The 22,217-nt window shown below is 38.5% G+C and overlaps 1 protein-coding gene across 1 annotated transcript in view; it reads left to right on the top strand.

The window, feature by feature from the left end:
* The window catches only part of LOC122808690 (alpha-2-macroglobulin-like), a 1,814,690-nt gene that overhangs the window by 1,616,901 nt on the left and 175,572 nt on the right, over positions 1–22,217 (top strand). Inside the window, exon 31 of the mRNA XM_044079678.1 lies at positions 12,109–12,233. Within this exon, the coding sequence (XP_043935613.1) occupies positions 12,109–12,233 (125 nt within the window). The remainder of the gene's footprint in view (positions 1–12,108; positions 12,234–22,217) is intronic.

Genomic DNA, 22,217 nt, shown 5'->3' on the forward strand with positions numbered 1-22,217 from the left:
GACATGTTTTGGAGGTCTCTGGTGTTTTGGTAAATTTTTCGGGAGAACCTCCACGTATGTGAATTTATGTGTTTGATGCGTACTATGTGTTTGAGTAGTGGTATATGTATGAGTAGTGAGTGGTATTATGTGAATATGTAGTGGTGGGTGAGTTGACAACCTTCTCTGTGTTACTGTTTTGAGTGAGAGAGAGCATGGATTCTAGTTGCTTGGTGTAAATACATGTCTTGGATTCTGTACTAGATTGCATTATTATTAGTAGATGGTTGTCTGTGTATATAAGGCAATTGCTACTCTGCCTCAAGAGACACAAGTCAACAAGGTTGGCAGGAGAAACAAGGGTAATCCAACTGTCCATAATGCTAGGTTGAAGACTGTTGTCAGTACAGGTGGCTTTTTCAGAAATTATTACATAGGAGTTTGGCGAATGGATATTTCTGCCTGGGTTTTAAGGGAAAATGTGTTGAATTTAGCTGCCCGGCTTTGGCACACAATTGCACGGCAGTTCACAGCACTGCGTGATGCACAAACAAGTAGAAACCTGCCCAAATTCACCGCCTAAATACCAAAAGCTAAAACTTGAAAAAAACAAAATTCAAAAGGACCAATGAGGATGCTTATTCCAAGCACTAGCCACGTCCTAATCTACACAATTCTCTCACAAAAGTGCAGATAGGCCCCTTCCAATCCAAGATAGCCTGGAAAACACGGTCAGAACAAACAAACCACTGCAAAAAGTTACAGAAGCAGCAGGCCTGGATCTGGATTATGCTACAGCTAATAGCTACCCTAATTTCAGCGGGAAACACTACAGAATGTTTAACACAGCAGAAAAATAGCAGTGAGACACTGAAAAACACATTTAAAACACCAGAAAAATCAGACAGTAGGCTCTAAATAATGATTTAAACAGTTAACAGGTCAGTGAATTAAGTCCTGCATGGAGGGGAAATCAGAGCAGGCAAAATAGATAGCTTTAAATCAGTGAAAAATACCAGTAAATACTTAACAAACAGTGGAAACAACAAAAAAACTTGCTAAACAGTAAAAACAGCTATACAATTCAATTTTACAGGCACAATGTAGCAGGCAATTGCAGTAAAACAGCATATTTTAGTACACAGTAAATAAATACAGTATAAAAGTAGGTGTCAGGCAATAAAAATGTGCAGTAAATAGTATAAATAAGCAAAAAAAGAGAAAGTAGGCAACTTATGTTTTTGGAAGCCCAGAAGCCTCTAGTAATCTGGTATCTCAGCTCAGAGTTATGGCTGGAAGCCCATCTCAGTTCAGCTCAGTACAAACAAGTAGAGACCTGCTCAAATGCAGGGCCTAAATACCAGAAGCTAAAAGTTTGAAAAAATTCTAACACAATTCAAAAGGACCAATAAGGATGCTTATTCCAAGCCCTAGACTGGCCTCCCTTTACTAGTCAGGTCCCACTGTCCAGTCAACACAGTTCTCTCACAAAAGAGCAGATAGGCCCCTTCCAATCCAAGATGGCCTGGAAAATGTGCTCAGAACAAACAAACTACTACAAACAGTTCCAGAAGCAGCAGGCCTAGATCTGGAATATGCTACAGCTAATAGCTACCCTAGCTTCAGTGGGAAATACTAGAGAATATTTAACACAGCAGAAAAAATAGTAGTGAGACACTGAAAACATTTACAACAGCAGAAAATCAGCCAGGAGGCTCTAAAGAATGATTTAAACAGTCAACAGGTCAGTTAATTAAGTACTGCTTGGCAGGAAAACAAGAGCAGGCAAAACAGCTTTGAAACTGTGAAAAAAATACCAGTAAATACTTACCAAACAGTGAAAACAACAAAAAAGCTTGCTAAACAGTGAAAACAGCAATAAAATTTGGATTTTACAGGCACAGCGTAGCAGGCAATTTCAGTATTACAGTGTAGTATAATAGCTGATTTGTAGTAGTTAAGAGTCTATTGGCAAAGGATGAGGATTACACTGACCTATTTATATTCCTCATAAAGCTGCTATTATAGAACTTTTGGGAATTGTGGACAGAAAAAATCAGCTTTCATCAAGGAGTGTTACTTATAGGTAGGGACTGGAAATTGATTTGCAATAGAGAGACTGTACCAGGAGGACCTAGAAGAGAAATATAACAAAACAGGTCTATATTATATCCTGAAAGAGATGTTACATCGAATGCCTTTTAATCGACCCTTAAAACGCAAACTGTCATAACAGCAAATGGCCACATCAGTGATTTCTTTCCCTGAGAAATTGCTTGCTCTAAAAAGATGAACACGTCACTACAAACATTACAAAGTAGGGGCTTCTCCCCCCACGCCCTCAACATGGGGGCTGTGCCCTCCACACCACCCCTAACTAAATATACCAACTCCAGGATCGCAGTACAGTGGGGAAAACAGCAAACTAACAAGGATGGCCAAGCGATTTCTTTCCCAGGGAAAGAAATTACTGTTGTGGCCATTCACTGTTATGACAGTTCGCATTTTAAGGGTTGATGAAAAGGAGTTTGATGAAATGCCACTTCGAGGACATAATATAGACCCAAAAAAACAGGGTAGTCTTCTGAAGAAAATTATGAAAATATTTGATATGAAAGACATGAATTCAGTAGCAGGATCTTGGACAGAATTTACATATTATTCCCCAAGTTCCAGGAGTATGTTGGGTTCTACCGCAGGTTTGTTGATGACCTTTTCTTTATTTGGAAGGGAAACAGTGAGGAATTACTGCTCTTTGTCGAATGCATGAATAGTTCAACAGGATTTTTAAGGTTTACTTTAAATTACTCAACAGAGCGTATATCTTATTTGGATGTGAATATCAACAGGCTCAGCAATGGACTGCTCAATACAAATGTCCACAGGAAGTTATGTTTCAGGAACACTATTCCGTATAACAGTCTGAAGAAGCCGCATGGCGAAAGCGCTCACTGTGTATTAAAGGATTTACTGCTCCACATTGCTAGCATTAGCGTGGTGATTTTTGGAAGTCTGATTATTTGGAGTGACTTTGTGAGGGGTTTCCTTGCATTATACAATTCTGTTGGTGACTACCAGTGAAGTGTTCTGTTCAAGGCCGTTTGACACCAGCACTACTGGTTGTTTGGATTACTTTCTATTTTATCTGCTGGTGTTACATCCTATGCTCAGGGGTTACATTTGACTTTTTTATATGAGCATTTATTTAGATTATGCACTGGTAAAACTAAAATAAAAATGCAGGATAATTAAGGAAAAATTAGACACTGGCAAAAGAGAGGAATTTAAGGAATGGGCATTGGAAATTATTCTAGAGTTATTTGAGAAGACAGAAATTTCTTCAGAAGTGATAGTGAGTGAGATAAAATGAAAATGGGTTTTAAAACCAGGATAGAAATAAAACAAATAAGTGGTAGGAATTATTTAAGAGGGGCTGACAACAGTTAAAGGATTACTGAATAAGGGGGAATTTCATAAACCAAGAAGAGGAGCAACTACAGAGTGCTAAAGAGAAAATAAGATAGTATTTGGATAATATGCACGAGTTTAGAAGGATTGCTATTATGCAACTATATATTAATTACAACTCCAGAGCAAAAACACTTTTAGTACAATGACTTAGGTAGCAGAAAATTGAAAAGATCATCACCAAACATAGATAGCCTATAACAAGAAAAATAACCAGAGATCCTATAGAGGAATGAGAGGTATTTGGGAAATTTTCTGACAAGTTATATAAAGCAGAGAAATGTGAAAATCAAAAAAGAGCACTAATGGAAATATTTATGTGAAACTTAATTATGCCAAGGTTAGAGGTAAATCAGACTCAACAACTAATAGTTAAGATAGGAGACAATGAGATAAAAATGGTGATGTATAACCAATCTGCAGGAAAGTCTACAAGAACAAATGGCATCCCTGTTGAAGTTTGGAAGTTAGGAAGGAAGAAAGTGATAAAAGATGTGAAAAATGTTGTTTATCAGTATTTTAAAAGGAGAGGAAACACCAGCATCTTAGAAGAAAGCTGGGGGGGGGGGTTCTTTTACCCAAAGATGGTAAAGACTCATCAGACCCAGCTTCATATAGACACTTTTCAATTCTAAAGCATGATTATAAAGTGTTTATGTCTATACTAGCTAAAAGAGTGGCAATGTTGTCGCCAAAATTGATAGATATGAATCATTGTGACAACATTAATTGAACAATGATGATCAAGAGGGAAGCAGAATGTAAGAAAATACTGCTTTTGTTTGTTGGTTTTGAGGCAGAGAAAGCATTTGACATGGGGGGGGGGTCTGCCCCAGGCAGCACTTTTGGCACTGTCACATATATGAGTTAATGAAAAAATGAAACTGTTTTTAAGGGCAGTCATTCTTCTTTAAGAACGGTCCCGTAGCGGGTCACTCATGTCTATGCATGCGTTGTCACACAGACGTGCCTGACATGCCCTCGCAATTTTAAATACAGTACAGTAAGAGGAAATACTGCTTCTTTTTTCTTCCTTCATGGAATTTTGCTTCAGTCATTTTTGTGAATTGCTTCTGCTACGTGTGTTCAATTAGAGTTTTGCTTTGCTGTTTATTATTACTACCAATAGAACTTTGCTTCAATTATTTCATATTGCTGCATCTTCACCAAGGGTGGGTGTGTGATGGAATTTCGCTGCTTCACCAAGTAAGGGGAGTGTGAATTGATTTTGCTGTGTGTGTTCAATTAGCATGTTGCTGCTTATTATTGCTACCAATGGAACTGCGCTTCACTCATTTCATTTTGCTGTTTATTCACCAACGGTGTGATTCAATCAATCATTTAATTTTGCTGCTTCACCAAAGGTGTGTGTTTGTGTGTTTTTGTGTGTGTGTGTGTGTGTGCTTCATCAAGGGTGGGGGTGTGCTATACTAAGAGAGTGTGGGGGTGGAAGTGTGCAGATGTGGGGGTGTGGGTGTGCTTCGCCAAGAGGGTGTGGGTGTGCTTCACTAAGGGGGTGTGGGTGTGGAGGTGTGGGCGTGCTTCACCAAGGGGTTGTGGGTGAGCTTCACCAGGGTGTGTGTGTATGTGTGTGTGTGTGTGTGTGTGTGTGTGTGTGTGTGTGTGTGTGTGTGTGTGTGTGTGTGTGCGTGCTTCACCAAGGCAGTGCAGGTGTGCTTCCCCAAGAGTGTGTGTGCGGATGTGGGGGTTCTTCACCAAGGGAGGGCGGGGGTGTGTGGGTGTGAGTGTGTTTCACCAAGGTATGGGTGTGTGTGTGTGTGTGTGTGTGTGTGTGTGTGTGTGTGTGTGTGTGCTTCACCAGAGTGTGTGTGTGTGTGTGTGTGTGTGTGTGTGTGTGTGTGTGTGTGTGTGTGTGTGTGTGTGTGTGTGTGTGTGTGTGTGTGTGTGCTTCACCAGGGTGTGTGTGTGTGTGTGTGTGTGTGTGTGTGTGTATGTGTGTGTGTGTTACGGTGTGTGTGTGTGTGTGTGTTTCGGGGTGTGTGTGTGTGCATGTGCTTCACTAAGGGAGTGTGGGTGTGCTTCCCCAAAGGAGTGTGGCAGGTGTGGGGGTGCTTCTCCAAGGGAGGGTGGGGGTGTGGATCTGCTTCACCAAGGGAGGTGAGGATGTGCTTCAACAGGGTGTGGGTGTGCTTCACAGGGTGTGGGTTTGTGTGTGTAGGTGTGCTTCACCAAGGTGTGTGTGTGCTTCACAAGAGTGTGTGCATGCTTCACCAGGGTGTGTGTGTGTGTGTGTGTGTGTGTATGTGTGTGTGTGTGTGTGTGTGTGTGTGTGTGTGTGTGTGTGTGTGTGCGCGCTTGCTTCACTAAGGGACTGCGGGTGTGCTTCCTCAAGGGAGTGTGTCAGGTGTGGGGGTGCTTCACCAAGGGAGGGTGGGGGTGTGGATCTGCTTCACCAAGGGAGGTGAGGATGTGCTTCACCAGGGTGTGGGTTTGTGTGTGTAGGTGTGCTTCACCAAGGTGTGTGTGTGTGTTTCTAAAATGGCCCGGTTATGTATACCTGGTGGTTAGTGTTACTTAGGCTCAAACCCTGTACCTTAGGTACAAGAAACAAGAGCCTGAATTCTCTACCCATACCACCGCTTGTGATTCAAGGAGTTGAGTCCATAGCTCTCAACTGTTTAGATTTTCACAGAATGTCTGGAATGTTTGGCTCATGCTTTTGGTCTGCTCCTCTTAAAATGTGTGGTTTTCTGGTAAATCAGTGAGAAATAATGATAGCCATTTACATTTCAGTCTTCCTCTCTTTCAGGAAACGCAAGGTAACACAAAATATTTTATCCTAGCAACTTACTACTAAGATTATAGAAGCAATGTGTAAAATGGTTTGGGCCTTTGCCCCCCCCCCCCCCAATAAATTTTGTCTTTTTCCAGACTTTTTGTGCTGCAAAGTTGACAGCTATAGTTTAGTGTCAAGTGAATTTTACAAGGAACTGAGAGCTTCAAGGGAAAAAAGTTTAGTACTGCTTATGCTAAGTCTGTTTGCATTGTTAGTAGTGCAACAGGTAGTATACTTGCTTTTGATGCAGAAGGCTGTGGGTTCTTCTCCCACATAATGTAGATGGAGTACTGATACTGTGTCATAGTTTAAAGGGGGTGGATACTGCAGTCCAGAGAATGTCATTCTTTGGAGGAGATACCTAGTCACTATAAACCTGTTATCAGTTGCCATCCATTCCCTATTCCAATATTACTAGTTTATAATTTTTTTAATGTGACACAGATAATTTATTCTTCAAGGACAGTAGACACTTTATTTGTAGATGAAACAATGAAATAGGAAGTTGTTTGCTATCAGCAACCTCTTCATTAGTTACAGATCTCTTTAATGTGGAATTATTTGGATAACTTTTACTTCTGCAGAGATTGTGTATATTTACTGATATTGGTGGATTGTAATGACAGAAGTTTGAGTCGACCTTTATGATGAAATGTTTTGACTTGTGCAGTTTTGTCATTATTGGTTCACACATTTTCAATGCTTACTGGAAAAATGTTAAAAACAATAAATTTAAAATAAGCTCTAACAAGTTTGCTGTATTATACAAGGAATATAATTTAATATGATCAGGAAGGTGAATCAAAGAACACATGTATGTTTGCGTGGTCCTAAATATGTGTGCAAGGGGCCTATGATTTGGAAACAGCCCAAAAGGTAAACTGCATCTGCCACTGGCCAGATGCATTTTCTTTGAATGTAGGTTTCAATGCTGTTTCAATGAATCTGAGTTTCAAGGGCAGAAAAGTTTTAATTGTAAGTCTGTTTTCATTGTGAGACTGTATTACTTTGTTTAGCAGATGTCTATCAGTGTTTGTGCTATAAAATTTAAAATAAAAGCTTTAAATGAAATACAAATAATCATTGTAGAAGTCAAGCATAAAGCAGTATGTACATTACAGTGTAAATGGGGAGAAATTGCCAAGTAATGGGACACTAGAATGGCCGCGGTGCGGGGGGGTGCTGTGTATGATGGGGCCCCATTTGACCATGATTTTGTGAAGGGGAGGGGCACCAAACTCAAAGACAGCCCCAGGTGGCACAAACTCTAGCTACGCCACTGCATAGAACTAATGTACTGGGAGCAAATAATTAGAGAAGGAAAAGTAATAGGGTGGGATGAGGCCATGAAGATGCACGGACTGTAAGCTAGAGACTGCCTTCCCTACTATGGATTAATATCAGAATATAGGCAAAGAGAAAAGGATGGGGGAATCCTAAGTGAAAGACCTGATCTAGTAGAGTTTTTAGCTGAATCTAAAATATAAGTTGCTGTTAAAAAGGGGATAATTAGTAGGGAATATAAAATAGTGCACTACACCTATAAGAACCACCTGGAAGAGATTCAAAGAGATTGGGAAGAGAGACTGAAAAAGCCATTTACAATGGAACAATGGGAGGACATATGTATGGTTCTTAAGTATGTAAGAAATTCCATGAGGTTTAGGATTTTTGCTTTTAAGTGTTTGCATATAACTAATTCCATGAGGTTTAGGATGTTTGCTTTTAAGTGTTTGCATAGGTATTGTTATGCCCCAAGCAGGCTTCAAAGAATTTTTCCTCAGGCAGGTAGCAAATGTTGGAAGTGTGATGGGAAGAAAGAGATAACCGGCAACATATGTTTTAAGGGTGTAATGAGTTGGCAGCTTTTAAAAATTCCTTACACAGTACTCTGTTAGAAATACTGACTGAGCCAATGGCTATAATTAAGGAAATTATTATTTTGAGCTGCAACACAGGATCTGAATTGCCTAGTCAAAGTAAGGCCTTGTTAAATTTAATTCTGTTAGCAAAACGACAATTACTAGAAGATGGAAATCAATGTCTAAAGCAACTCTCTTTGAAGTACTATTATAAAAGAGATACAAGAACTGGAAGAGGGATCCTTAGAAAAGTAAATGAGCACTTTACATAGAAAATAAACAGAATGTGTGGGAACAGTACTTGCAGAGAACGTTTGGGAGGAGAAGGGGTGAGCTTTAAGGGAAGGCAGGAACATAGCAGATTCTGTAATGTTGGACTGAAGGACAGTTACTATAAAGAAAGAAGACATATGTAATGTATAATGTGTGTAAATGGAAAAATGTTAATATGGTGTGTTTTCTTTTCTGTTAATGTCTGTTTCCCTTTGTCTTAAGTAAAGTTTTTTTAACCCCCTTATGACATTGTTTGTCTTTTTGGCTTTTCCCGGTTAGGGGTCGCCACAGCAGAACTCTGGTCCGCTAATGATTGGTAGTAGATTTTTTATGGTGCCGAGCTGCCAGCCCGATGCCCAACCTTCAGCGAAGGCATGCCCATTCATGCATGTCTTTCGGAGGCCACTCGACCACGGGGAGGACATGCAGACTCCACACAGAAGGCACTCCAGCCGTGAATTGAAGAGAAGAACCTCTTGCTGTGAGGTAACAATGCTACCGCTGTACCACTGCGCTTAAACACCCTTTATTTAATAATATGTGGCAGGGCAACATGATACCATAACGTATACCAGAATTATAAGGAAATTGACATCCCTAAAGACAGATAATACAGATCCTTGCAGAGATCCTTACATAATAATATGAATAGCCAGTTGGCTGAATACATAATTTGTATGGAAGGCCCTTCTTCAGACAGTCCTAAGGTCACCAGCAGAATTTCCTAGGGAATCTGTACTGGGTCCCCTCCTGTTTAACTTATATTATTCTTGTCTCAAAAATATTAACAAGGACCTCTGGTTAACACAATTTGCAGACAGCTGCAAATTGGATACAACTGTTTGAACCCCTTCACATACCTGTACTCTTCCAAAAGAGCTTACCTTAGTTAAAATCCAGTGTACATAAAACAGGCTTAAATTGAATGCTTTAAAGTGTAATATTGTTTCTTTTGTAAAACAGGAGTTACCAACAACATAAAATACAGAAAGTACAACCTTACAAAATAAAAAAATGTAGTCATAAACCTGAGCACTTGTGTCAATAGTTCCTTATCATTTAATCAACATATGGCAACTGTTGTCAGGCAATCCTTCTACTTAGCACAACTAATAGCCAAAAGTATTTTGTCCAATTCCAAATAGCTTGCTTATTCAACAGCAGTCAGATCCTTTATGCAGTGCAGTGCTCCATATGGTATGTATCACATTTGACATATTGACAAACTTAAAAAGTCCTAGAGGTTCCTAAAAAAAAAAGACTGCTGGTATTAATAAACTTAGTTGCCAGGACAGAGTGGAATCCTTGTCCCTGTACTCTGTGTCTTATAGACTTTTGATGGGGGACCTGTATCATGCCATTAGTGGTCTGGTGGTCCTTGACCTTGTATATGTCAATAAGTTAAACAGCTTAGCTAATGCTAGAACCAGTGATTTAAACTTCCATCAGCAGATAAAATGTAACAGACAGACAGACTCATCATCCAATGCCTCCCTCCCTCCTCCCCAGAATAAAGTTCATCTGCAGGTTAAACAATGTAATTCATTATCTTCCTTCAGGCTAATATTAGATGACTGGCTGGGAGCTCTCAAGTTTGCCCCAGGACTAACTGGCCTCTTTCTCTTTCAGAAGGAGGTAAAGCTTGAAGGTGGCTATTGACAAGGTTTACATGGCCCTTGATCTAAATGGCCTTGAAGCCTATGAGCTAGATAGTTTAAGGAAGGCACTTATTTAGGTCTATCACATCTCTTCTTCATTATCCTTATACCCTTCAATACCAAAGTGCAAAACAAACAATTTGTAGCTTTCCCTTCTTTCAGGAAAACCTCCCCATCTGATTGCATGGTTAACGAGAATAATTATGGGCCATTACAGTTCACAAGCCTGGTATAAGTCATAGCTGAACCATGAAGCTAAGCTTCTGGTCCTAGCACAGATATGAAGCAAGGGACATTTGTTTGTTTGTTTGTTTGTTTTGCAAATAGTGTGGGACTGTAATCCAGGGCTAGTTTGACTGGATAACCAGAAATCTTTAAATTTTCCCACATTTTCTATCCCTTCAAAAGATATGCTTCCAGTTACTAAAATGCAGACACTTGAATATCAAGTGTCTGTACACCTTAGAAACAGGTGGACAGTCTTGGTCAAGTACTGCTGGATAAGAAGTAGATAGTGCATTGAGTAACTTTCTAAGAAAAGGAGTGAATTGGTCTCTTCTACACTTTCAGGTAGGACAGTTATTCTCAAGTTACTATGATACACAATTTTCAAAGTCACCTACCTTGATTTCTAACTAGTGTGCAAATCTCTATAAGTGTGTGATACTTTTGACTTTATTGGCTATACATGCCTGTTACTCCATAAGCCCCATCTTCTGATTGCTGAAACACTTTTATAACTTGAGCAATTGCTCTTTATGATTTGCTGTTATTGTTTTAATGTCTTGAACATCAGTGATTGTGGAGGTTCATGAATTTAGATAGTGACTCAGTGGGCACCTTGATTGCATCCGCATCTTGGTGAGGGTGTCCGGCATGGCATCCATACTTCCTCATGGCATAGTCATGAACTCTGTAGACAGTTTATACTTTCAAATACTTTTAAACTGTTGCAACCACTAAGAAATGAAAGGGTTCCAACAGCACTTAGAAAACTTACTTGCAAACTAAACACCTGAATATTATTCTCAAATAATACTCATTAAAATCCTGTGGGAGGACCATCTTCATATTACCTTGTTCCTCTTGCATATGTTCTCGTTCACAACATTCCTTTTCTTATTTTGCGTGTTCTTGAGTTTTAGATTCATCACTACTTCATCTTCCAGGATTTAAGTCTTCTTTTTTCTTAATTTTCAGATCTTATTAAATCATAGTCTGACATAAGGAAAATAACTGCATGTTAACAAATGTTAGTCCATGACTTGCACTGTTGCAAAATAGAGTGTTGGCATTGGAAGTCAGGTCTGTCTTACTTTGTCAAATGTTCAGTTCAGTGAACGTCCGTTCAATGAACACAATGCAGTGAATGTTCATTTAAGTGAACGTTCACATCCATGAATGGTTTACCCAAGAAACAGAGTTACTTGGCCAACACTTCAAATTTACACACACCGCAGTATATCAAACCCATCCAGGTGGGGGAGCTGCACTCCCCACCCCCCTAATTATATATACCAACTCCGAGATTGTATTACAGTGGGGAAAGGCACAAATTTCTGAATGGACCAACTAACTCCTTTCCCTGAGTAAACCATTCATGGATGTGAATGTTCGCTTAAATGAACATTCGCTGTTTTGTGTTCATTGAGCAGACGTTTGCTAACGTGAAAGTTTGACAAGGTAATATAGACCCCTTGAAGTCACCTCACTTGCAAAAAACCTAGTTAGGGAAACAGATCCCATCTAACCATACTAAACTTGCTTTAAGTGACCTCCTACAGTGACACTGTTCAAGGTGAGTCCCATGACAGCCAGGATTCAGGACTAATACAGCTAATTCTTGGTAAAAACAATGAAGAAATGAACAATACCATATACTTTATTATCCACATAAATTGCTATTCACTAAGAAAAAGGATATTTCATAGGGAAATAAATGAACAGTTTTTGCCAGTTTTGAAAGTGGGTACTGGACATTGATAAGACTTTGAAAACACTTAAATGATTTTTGTTTTCCATACTGCTACAGCATGTTCATCTAGTAATGCTTTTTTAATATGTTTTATAGACAACTTTGAAGTACAATGTCCCACCTGAAAAGAATGAGTTGACCTTCTCCATTCAGGTTAATACCGCTCCAGCTGAGGGCACACAGCTTTCCAGCACTACTTTTAAAATTATTATCAATGCAAGGTATGCCATATACATTCGCTCCTTATTTCTTTCCTACCTATCTGATTACGTTCTCTTCTTGGTTCGTTACTTTTACCAGCCTTTTTTTTTGCTTCTCTCTTGCACATTTCTAAAATCCATCTTTCTGTCTCTCTATACCATAACCTTTACTATCAGCTGTACCTCTTACCATCTCATTCTTTCTTATTTTTTTTACATTTATGATGAAGCGAAGCACTTTATATTGTAATAGAACCAAAAAGAATGAAAACAACTGAAGCTAATAAAACTGTATGATATTCTTGCAGATAATAAAAATGTTGCTTGAGTGTAGGGAATAACATTTTTACTGAGGCAATTGTAGACACGCTGTAAGCCACCTCTGTGAAAACTGATCATTTCCTTTTGTGCTTGGCTTCTAATTTATATTGTTTTGCTAGTATTTTATGATACAGTTTATTGTTAAAGAAGACAACTAAAAATACAATTTAGATTGGTTATTAAAGGCAAACAAATTGCAGAGTAACTTGTCCTCTTGGTTATGCATCATAATTATCAAAGTCTTTGTTCATTACAGCTACTGTTTAATATATAGCAGAATGTAAAATAAATAATGGCAAGGAATTTGAAAGTAAAATACTGAGCCAGTTGTTGTTGTCTCTTTCAGCTTTTCCTGGTTAGGGGTCACCACAGCAGAACTCTGGTCCACTAATGATTGGCAGTAGATTTTTACGTGCCGAGTTGCCGGCCCTGATGCACAACCTTCAATGAAGGTACGCCCATTCACGCATGTCTCCACACAGAAGACGCCAAATACTGAGGCAGTACATTTAGAAAATATAGAACATTTGTCAGCTGGCTATATTGACAAAACTAATTGAGGTTCCTTCCCTAGTTCTTTTCATTATATTGGAGCACTATATCATTCCATGACTTTAATATACCAATGGATTTACCCAGCCACAGTTTAGAAGGACGATCCCTAATGGTACCGCAGTGATCTGTGTTTGATTATACATATATGTGCTGGAGGAAATGTACCTGGGAGGACTGAAGTGAGTGGACACTGCTAGCTTCTCCAATCTAGGAAGGAAGGGAGGGATGGAGGTGGTTTGGGTTCATCACTTCTGTGACACCTCAGAGGAACACTGGGTGTTACACCACATACAGAATATGACCCTGCAGACACAGGACGCCAAGCAGCGTGAACTCTGGAAGTAGTGTGTGTGTGTGTGTGTGTGTGTGTGTGTGTGTGTGTGTGTGTGTGTGTGTGTGTGTGTGTGTGTGTGTGTGTATGTGTGTGTGTTTGTGTAAGCATGCACACCATCCCAAGGTCAGGCAGCAAGATGAAGCCCTAGGGTGTCACTGAGAGAGATCCTGAGTTACGTCACTTTGCACAACCTGCTAGCTAGCCAGCTCTTTACTACCTGACTCTCACTGCTGCAGAAATAAATGGGCTGACTGGGATTTCTGGTCAGGAATAAATCAGCTCTAGGCATACATCTCAACTGTCCAGATTTCTGCAGAATATCCAGATTTTTGCCTTCTATTTTTGGTCTGTTCCTCATAAAATGTGTGGTTTTCTCGCAAACCACCAAGGATTGAAGTCACTAAATAATGACAGACATTTATTTAAGACGTCATATCATTCAGTAAATGCATGCTAACACAAATTCTGTTATACTAGCAACTTTCTCAATTTGTAAGAGCCATATTGAATTCTACCCTTATTTTTTCCCCTTTCTTCTCCCATGAGTTTAGATTTTGTCTACACTGGTTGTACTAACAGACTGAGAGGTATGACTGTAGGGTTCTGCCTACTGTATAAATACCTGTCTGTAACCTCCATGGAACAAGTGGGAACACTGGATACAGGTAATGGTACCAGTGGGCAGCTGTAACCTCCATGGAACAAGTGGGAACACTGGATACAGGTAATGGTACCAGTGGGCAGCTGTAACCTCCATGGAACAAGTGGGAACACTGGATACAGGTAATGGTACCAGTGGGCAGCTGTAACCTCCATGGAACAAGTGGGAACACTGGATACAGGTAATGGTACCAGTGGGCAGCTGTAACCTCCATGGAACAAGTGGGAACACTGGATACAGGTAATGGTACCAGTGGGTAGGCTTCTGCAAAGAAGATGGGAATGTATGTGTTGACTTTGTCATTCAGCTAGGAAAGCTATTATCTGGAACTGGTCTGTCACAGGAATGCCACAACTTCTCTATATGTCACTATACAGCAGGAATGGTTGGCTGTACATTCAGTCACATGTAAACAGCAAGCAAATAGAATTTATATCTGCAATTTGCCTGTAACAATTTATTTGATAAATAATGTTAAGCCATAAAGCATTGTTAATTATGCAAATGATAAACCTATGAAGTACTGGCAGAAAAAAAAACATATTAAAAGGGTACAAAATGTGCTCAGCCCAGCAAAAGATGTACCAAAAAGTGGGTACACTCATTGTGGCACTTAGTAATGATAGGGCTCTTAACAGAAAAAGAGGAAAAAGAAAGACAAGAAATAGGTGTACTGCATCTTAAGCAAGACAAAATATAATCTTCACATTTGTGTAAATTACTTTTTCAGTAGACGAGTCTTTTGTCAAACCAAAAAGTGACTCATACCTAGCAAATTATGGCAGCAGTTTCCAGTCATACACTTACCCAGGGATTCAGAAAGAACCCCACTTCTGGCAGTAAGACACAATAAGCCCATATTATGCAGGTAGTTTTACTCTTTGTATCAAGCATTCCCTCAAAAGACTACCATACATTTGCCTACTTTATTCTCACATAATCAGATATATGTCCTACATCTTACTGTTGAGGAAATCCATTAATTCCACAGATGGCATTACCACATCGGGTGTTTCACTGTCTACCCAGTTTTTACACAAATCAGCATTCTCAGTGCCACAGATTCTCCCTTTAACAGACTTCTAGCTTCCATCATTCTTTTTAAAAGACCTCTGAGGTGTAACTGTTTTTTGCTTTCAGATACTTGTTTGTAAGATACTGTATCGCAACCACAAATAATGTTATAGTCAAACAATGCAAACTCCTATTTTTGAAAAAGTTAGCACAAATATCCTATTACATGGTTTTCACTTGCTAGACTAGACACTATAAATTTCATTTGATCCCCTTAAGTGATCTTTTGGAATGGGCCAGACAGGTGCAGGGAAGAGGTTCATCTACACGGGCAATTAATGTGCATATTAACAATAGACATTAAATGCAGACAGAGGTTCGTTAACTTCTATGGGAAGGAGAGAGTTCACTTCCTTATTTTTTCTTCAATACTAGGAAATAACTCACCATGGCACCAGTGATGCATATTAAAATATAGTCAGATAGGTTTTTAAAAAGTTATTCTAATTTGTTGCTCTTGATGAATATTCACACCATGCATTTTAATTTCAGGAAATAGACATAGACTACTGACTGCAAGACTAACATACTAATCAGAAGCAAAGTTTAGCATTCAGTTTACCTTGAACAGATTGTTCTGTACTGCATGATTTATATAAGGGATCAGCATGGAAAACAGAGTTATCTAACTGAATGTATCCAAGTACAGTAAGCTGAGATTCTATGTCATTATTGTTTCTCAAGTTTGACTGACAAGCTTATGACCTACTGACCTTCATGAAGCTTGATTGCCATAAACCCACTTGTCATTTTGTACATCTGCCTATATTTCTATATTTATCTGTCTGTTATTTTTGAAGGATGTTGATCGCAGAGTTCTGATTGATTGTAAGGGAAAGGTTTTTCTTCTGTAATCTTAGAAGGTGTTCTAATATATCCATCATATTTTGCTATTATTAATATTTATTTTTACTTTTTAGATATTATTAGGTTCCCATGTTCCCAAGACTGGAGTTAGCTCCCCAGATATACATTGCAGGCATATTATTTTACACAGTCGTTGCAGGAATTGCCTTATAAACTAGACAGGGATTACTTCTGGTAACTTGTTAGAAGCAAAGTGCAAAGAGAATTCATCAAGCCTTTCTGAATAGTTCAGGTTTTTCATCCCTGTGTTTTTATCCTCAAGTAGTTTCAGATGGCTCTTTTTGAGTAATACGAAATGTAGAACTGTATTCAGTGGGTCTATATTACTAGGTCAAAACATCTTTATGCCAAACACCTCTCCATCAACACAAAACCATTGAAATTCACTTTTGCGAATCGTGGAATTTTTCCCAGAGTTAGGAAGTAGTTGGCCAACTCCACAACTTTGCCCTTTTATCCACTGTAGTGTGACCTTAAAGTGAGTATATATAGTTATGGGGGTGTGGGGAAGCAGCCCCCGACTTGAGTGGGTTTGATTTAATGCAGTGTGTGTTCCATTGTGGTACAGAGCAATTGTTTCATTGCCCTGGGAAAAATGTTGTGATTTATGAAAGTGAATTTCAACTGTTTTGTGTTGATGGAGAGGTGTTTGACACAAAGGTCTTTCAATGTAGTAATATAGACCCATATTCAGTAATGCATTAGCTTAATAAACAAACAAGAAAAACATGCCTAGCCTTGATTTTTACATTGCCAACTTATTTACCACATGCTCAAGAGTCAATGTCCCCCCATCAGATGGAGTATAACCTGTATGGTAACAGTGCTGCCATTGTTGGTTCATGAGTGGGGTGTCTCACCTAATGCTAAATGACTAAAAGGGAGTGGACACCAGCAGAACGACTGAGTCTGCATTAAATACAACTTATGCAATGAGAAGGGAGTAAATGATCCCCATGGAAGTTAAGGGTGACCACATCTGTTACTGACCGTTACTGACCAAGCAGTTTACAGTACTGTATATATTATAAATTCCAATGCTTCATAAGTCTACAGGGGATATAGTGGGTGTTTCCCTGAAATTAATGCATTTAAAGAGGATATTACAAGACAGGGTATACTCAGGCAATTTGATAGAGACTATTGACCAAGAACTAAGAGGAGAATAAATGATTTCCCACTTTATTACAAACTATACAGAAGGTAGAAAACACACTGGCAAGCGAGTCTAAATGAAGACTTGGCTACTTAGTTTAATAAAAGACTCAATGATGCTGTGTTATTGAAGTATTCAAGTGATGCAGGCATAATAAAAGAGCTATCACAAAAAATGGTATCTTCTTATGACCAAGACAGAAATAGATAGGAAATTAGGTAAGGACCTCCATTTTGTATTTAAAAAGGGTCATAAAACCAAAGAAATTCTGGAGACAGATGTAAGAGCAGTGGAGAATTTGTAAGAAATAAAATGCAGAAGTGTGGTAAATGTAATCTGTGCAGATTTATATAGGGAGTCTCGTGTATTACAATGGGTAACGATCTCATAAGTATAGGTTGTAAAGGGAAATATAACTGCACAACAAAATGAGTGGTATACCTTGCCAGATGTATGTCATACAATGTATTTTATGAAGGAAAATTAAATGAAGATTAGACCAGACAATACACAAATGTATATTCTGTACAGAGAAAATATAGGTAACAAAAAGCCTCTGTTTAGACATTGCACAACATGTACACATTTTAGGAGGCTTCAATTTTTTGTATTGCAAAACAATGATCCACAGTTTTAGTGAGGAGACTGGAAAACCATGCTCAAAATATGAGATGATTTAACAGTTCAAACTAAATGCCAGTACATTTCCTGATGTCAATGACTATAATTCAGTTTTCAATGTGTGCAAGATGGGATTTGCAAAATTACGAAGTTATAAGTGAAAACTGTTTTAAACATATGCTGCTGTATCTTTAAGTGTGATTTTAGGTTTTGTGACTTTAAAATCACACATTGTGTGTATAACTGCAGGTAATTTGGAATTTCAAAAGAAGTCCAGGGATAAAGGTGGATGAAAGTGCTCAATACACATTTTTAAGGCTTGAACTGTGAACATTATTTTTGTGGGACAAAAGTTTCTATTGGGACAACCATAGGTGTTGTGGTTCAAAGTCTCTTTTTCTTGCCAGGTAACACATATTCTGTGTTGGCAGTATTATTTGCTAAATGTTCTTATATAGTCATGTAATTATTTCCATAAGATCACTTTGCAGATGACCGCTGACTGCAGACCTGTTAGATGACAGGTGCCAAATATCCTTGTCATCAACATGCAGAAGTGTTTAGGTTTGGTTTGCTAAGCGTATTTCTGTTACCAGCCTCAGGACTGGGCTTTGTGCATTTCTGCAGATGTCTGGTATAGTGTAAACTAGGCATGCTTTACTACCACTTAGGAGAATCTCCAGTTGGACCATTTGAGTGAGTTCTTCTACTAGAATAATAACAGACTTTAATTAGGCATGAGAGTTTGACTCTGCAAAGGGCTGCTGTTAGGTCTACAAAGATTTAGCCTGCATAGATTCCCCAGTTCATGTCAGTATATATGATATCCATTAGAAACTGTAATGTAATGCAATATTTGTACACCTGTCTTATCTGAAGACTTGTTGTTCTTTATCTAGTACCTTGTATTTATGTAATAATTCTAGAAGCTAGTTTGTCACTATATTCCCAGGTTATTTGGCTAAGGTATGTGGAAAGTACCCCAGTTTACTTTTATACACTTTGTTAAATTAGACTTTGGCAAATTAATTGAAAATTTTATTTTTTGAGAGGGGTTGTTGCAAGGATCAATATTGATCTCAGAGATAGTTTGTAATAATCATGAAAGGTGGGGTGGATATAGCCCACCGCATATGGCTTGCTGGTTGGGCTTTCCTCCATAAAAATAACTTTTTCCCATTATGATTATACTGAATTCCAGCCACATGCTTCCAGTCAAAAGTCTGATGATTTTCTCAGTTTTTATAATATACTTGGGAGAGTGAGTTTGTAGTTAGAAATTAAATTTGCCTGTAATATTCTAGAAAGGTAGGTGAATTGTTTTGGGGGGAAATGAAACAATAACTTCACTGAGCGAGTCTATATTATCTTATCGAAGAGGCATTACAGTGAATGCGTCATCGACCTGTAAAGATGAACCGCGAACAGCCGATTCAGCAATTTTTTTCTTAGGGAAAAAAATTGCTTGGCCATCAGCATGAATTTCCCCAATGTAGTGTGATCTTGGAGTTGGTATATTTAGTTTGGGGGGGCTACCCCCAAATTGGGGAGTTTTGTGGGAGAAGCTCCCCACTTTTATGTGTTTCTAGTGATGTTTTTTTTCTGGCCGGATCACTGATTTTTTTTCCCTAGGAAAAAAAAATCGCTGAATCGGACGTTCGTGGAACTGGCGGTTCGTTGTTTTGGGGTCAATGAAGAGGTATTCTCTGTAATGCCTCTTCGATAAGATAATATAGACTCCCACTGAGCATGTGGGAAGGATGCCATGTGTAATAGTCTGAAAATATATATGAGTAGCTTCAATATAACATTGGTGGCAGCTTATATACACTTAGGCTTTATACTGGTCAGACTGTCCTGGTGACACTTCTTATGCAGCAGTAGTTTTGTTAGTAAAGAGACATATATGTATATATGTATGTATGTATATATATATATATATATATATATATATATATATATATATATATGTGTGTGTGTGTGTGTGTGTATATATATATATATATATATATATATATGTATATTTTTTTTTTTTTTTTTTTTTTTTTTTTTTTCTAAATAAGAATGAGTGTCCTAAGAGTTCTCATGCTCTGATATCGGGGGGTACACAAAGTGTTTAGAAAAAGAGGGTTACTACTTTCTGTGAGATGATAACTGCCCTGTTGTTGCAAAGAAAATGTTTTTTTGATTTTTCTTCATATAAGAATGTTTCCAAGTGTATTTATTTATTTATTCATTCATTAATTTGTTAATTCATTTATACATTTATTCATTCATTTATTGGTACAACATTGATTCTAGTTGAATAATTTCAGGCTCAGAAGAGCATGTACACAAAAAGCATTACATTGCACAAAGGTTGTAAATATGATTGAGAAACAATGCATTATAGTGAAACAAATTAGGTCACAGAGTAATAGTATTCAGATTCAAATAATAGTAATAGTATATATTCTACTCCTCCCTTTATTTCAGTAGTTTCTAATATGGGTTAGTAACATTGCGAGTCAAGCAATAAGCATTCACTTATTTACATAAGTCACTATGTCCAAAAAAAGGGTGGAATGGCGGGGGGTGAAGTCGGGAATGCAAGCAATAAGCATTCACTTATTTACATAAGTCACTATGTCCAAAAAAGGGTGGAATGGCGGGGGGTGAAGTCGGGAATGCAAGCAATAAGCATTCACTTATTTACATAAGTCACTATGTCCAAAAAAGGGTGGAATGGCGGGGGGTGAAGTCGGGAATGCAAGCAATAAGCATTCACTTATTTACATAAGTCACTATGTCCAAAAAGGGTGGAATGGCGGGGGGTGAAGTCGGGAATGCAAGCAATAAGCATTCACTTATTTACATAAGTCACTATGTCCAAAAAAGGGTGGAATGGTGGGGGGTGAAGTCGGGAATGCAAGCAATAAGCATTCACTTATTTACAGAAGTCACTATGTCCAAAAAAGGGTGGAATGGCGGGGGGGGGGTGAAGTTGGGAATGCAATGGCAGCATGAAGAAAACATTCCCACCACTGGTACCATGCCTCTCTTACCTGAACACTTACTGCAGAAATGGCTTCTCTTCAAGTCACTGGCATTTCTACCAGGGATCATGAAGCAGTCATGCACCATGCATGCTCTCACACCCTCCCCCTGAAAGAGTAGAGCAGACAGCACATTGTCAGTCTTCTTATTTCAGGTCAGCTACATTAGCTACCCACACTTCAGTTAAAGTCTGGGCACCTCAGACACCAGCAGGGCTTTATCACTGTATACCAATAGAGCTGACTTATGTGCACTTTTGAAACAGTCCTTTCTTTCTGCCACTGTCGCTTCATTAGTAGAGTTATGGTTACCATCCACCACCCTCTATGGGAGGCGGTGCTCCCTGTTTTCCACTCCTGACAGACTGTCACTTTGTAATTTCAGCTGCGTTATGGTTTGCAAACGTGTGAGAAGTTAACACCAAGTCATATAACAGCATAGTCTGCCTGGCATAAATTCTTGAATGATTCCGTATTACAGGGACAGGAGAACTCACTCATTCTCCTATTTTTGATCTGATTAAAAGTGGAAACTAGTTTAATAAATGCTACCGGTTGTCCTGATTTTTCCTAACCCTTCAGCATGCATTCATTTTGCACTTGTAAAGGTGTGTCATCCTCTGCATGACTAATATCTAGATTTCCTTCTAATGCAATGCAAACCGAAAATTCAAATGCTATTACATAAACCAGGAAGTCTCCTAAGGATATTAATGGAGTTCATCATTGCTAAGCCTATATGATATTTCTTTAATACCATAGTTGCTTTTAATACTATATTTACAATAGCATACCTCTCAACCTCTTAGAGCAAGAATTCTGGACAAAGCCATAAATAATGGTGTGACAAAGACCCAAAAATAGGGACACTTTTTAAATATTGTTCACACAATGTTTGAAAGTTGACACCATAACAGATTTTTCATTTGCATGAATTTTCTGAAGGGTATGAAGCCTGAAACTCAAATGTCTGTCATTATTTTCTGACTTCACTCCTCAACGATTTGCAAATAATTTGTCAGAAAACTAAAATTTTATGAGGGACAGACCAAAAATAAGAGGTAAAAATTTGGACATTCTGCAAAAATCTGGACAGTTGAGAGGAATGATTTACAATGTTTAACTTTGCCAGCTATTGCATAATTTCATTGTTGTAATTCTGTAACCAAAGGTCTTATAGACAGCATGCTTTCCTTCATTCATTTCATAATCATGGTGAACAAAATACAGAAGCACTCATCTCACTACTGCTTTGTACACCTTACTTTTCAATTTCTTTGGTATTCTTCTGTCACCCACTACCTCTGACAGGTTGTGCCATTTGACTGTAACACCTCTGATTCTAGCTTTGACCTGTTCATTCAGACTTCTTCTCAGCTAC

This window comes from Protopterus annectens, chromosome 8.part0 (assembly GCF_019279795.1).
Source record: "Protopterus annectens isolate FY-2018-M chromosome 8.part0, PAN1.0, whole genome shotgun sequence".
Lineage (NCBI taxonomy): Eukaryota > Metazoa > Chordata > Ceratodontiformes > Protopteridae > Protopterus > Protopterus annectens.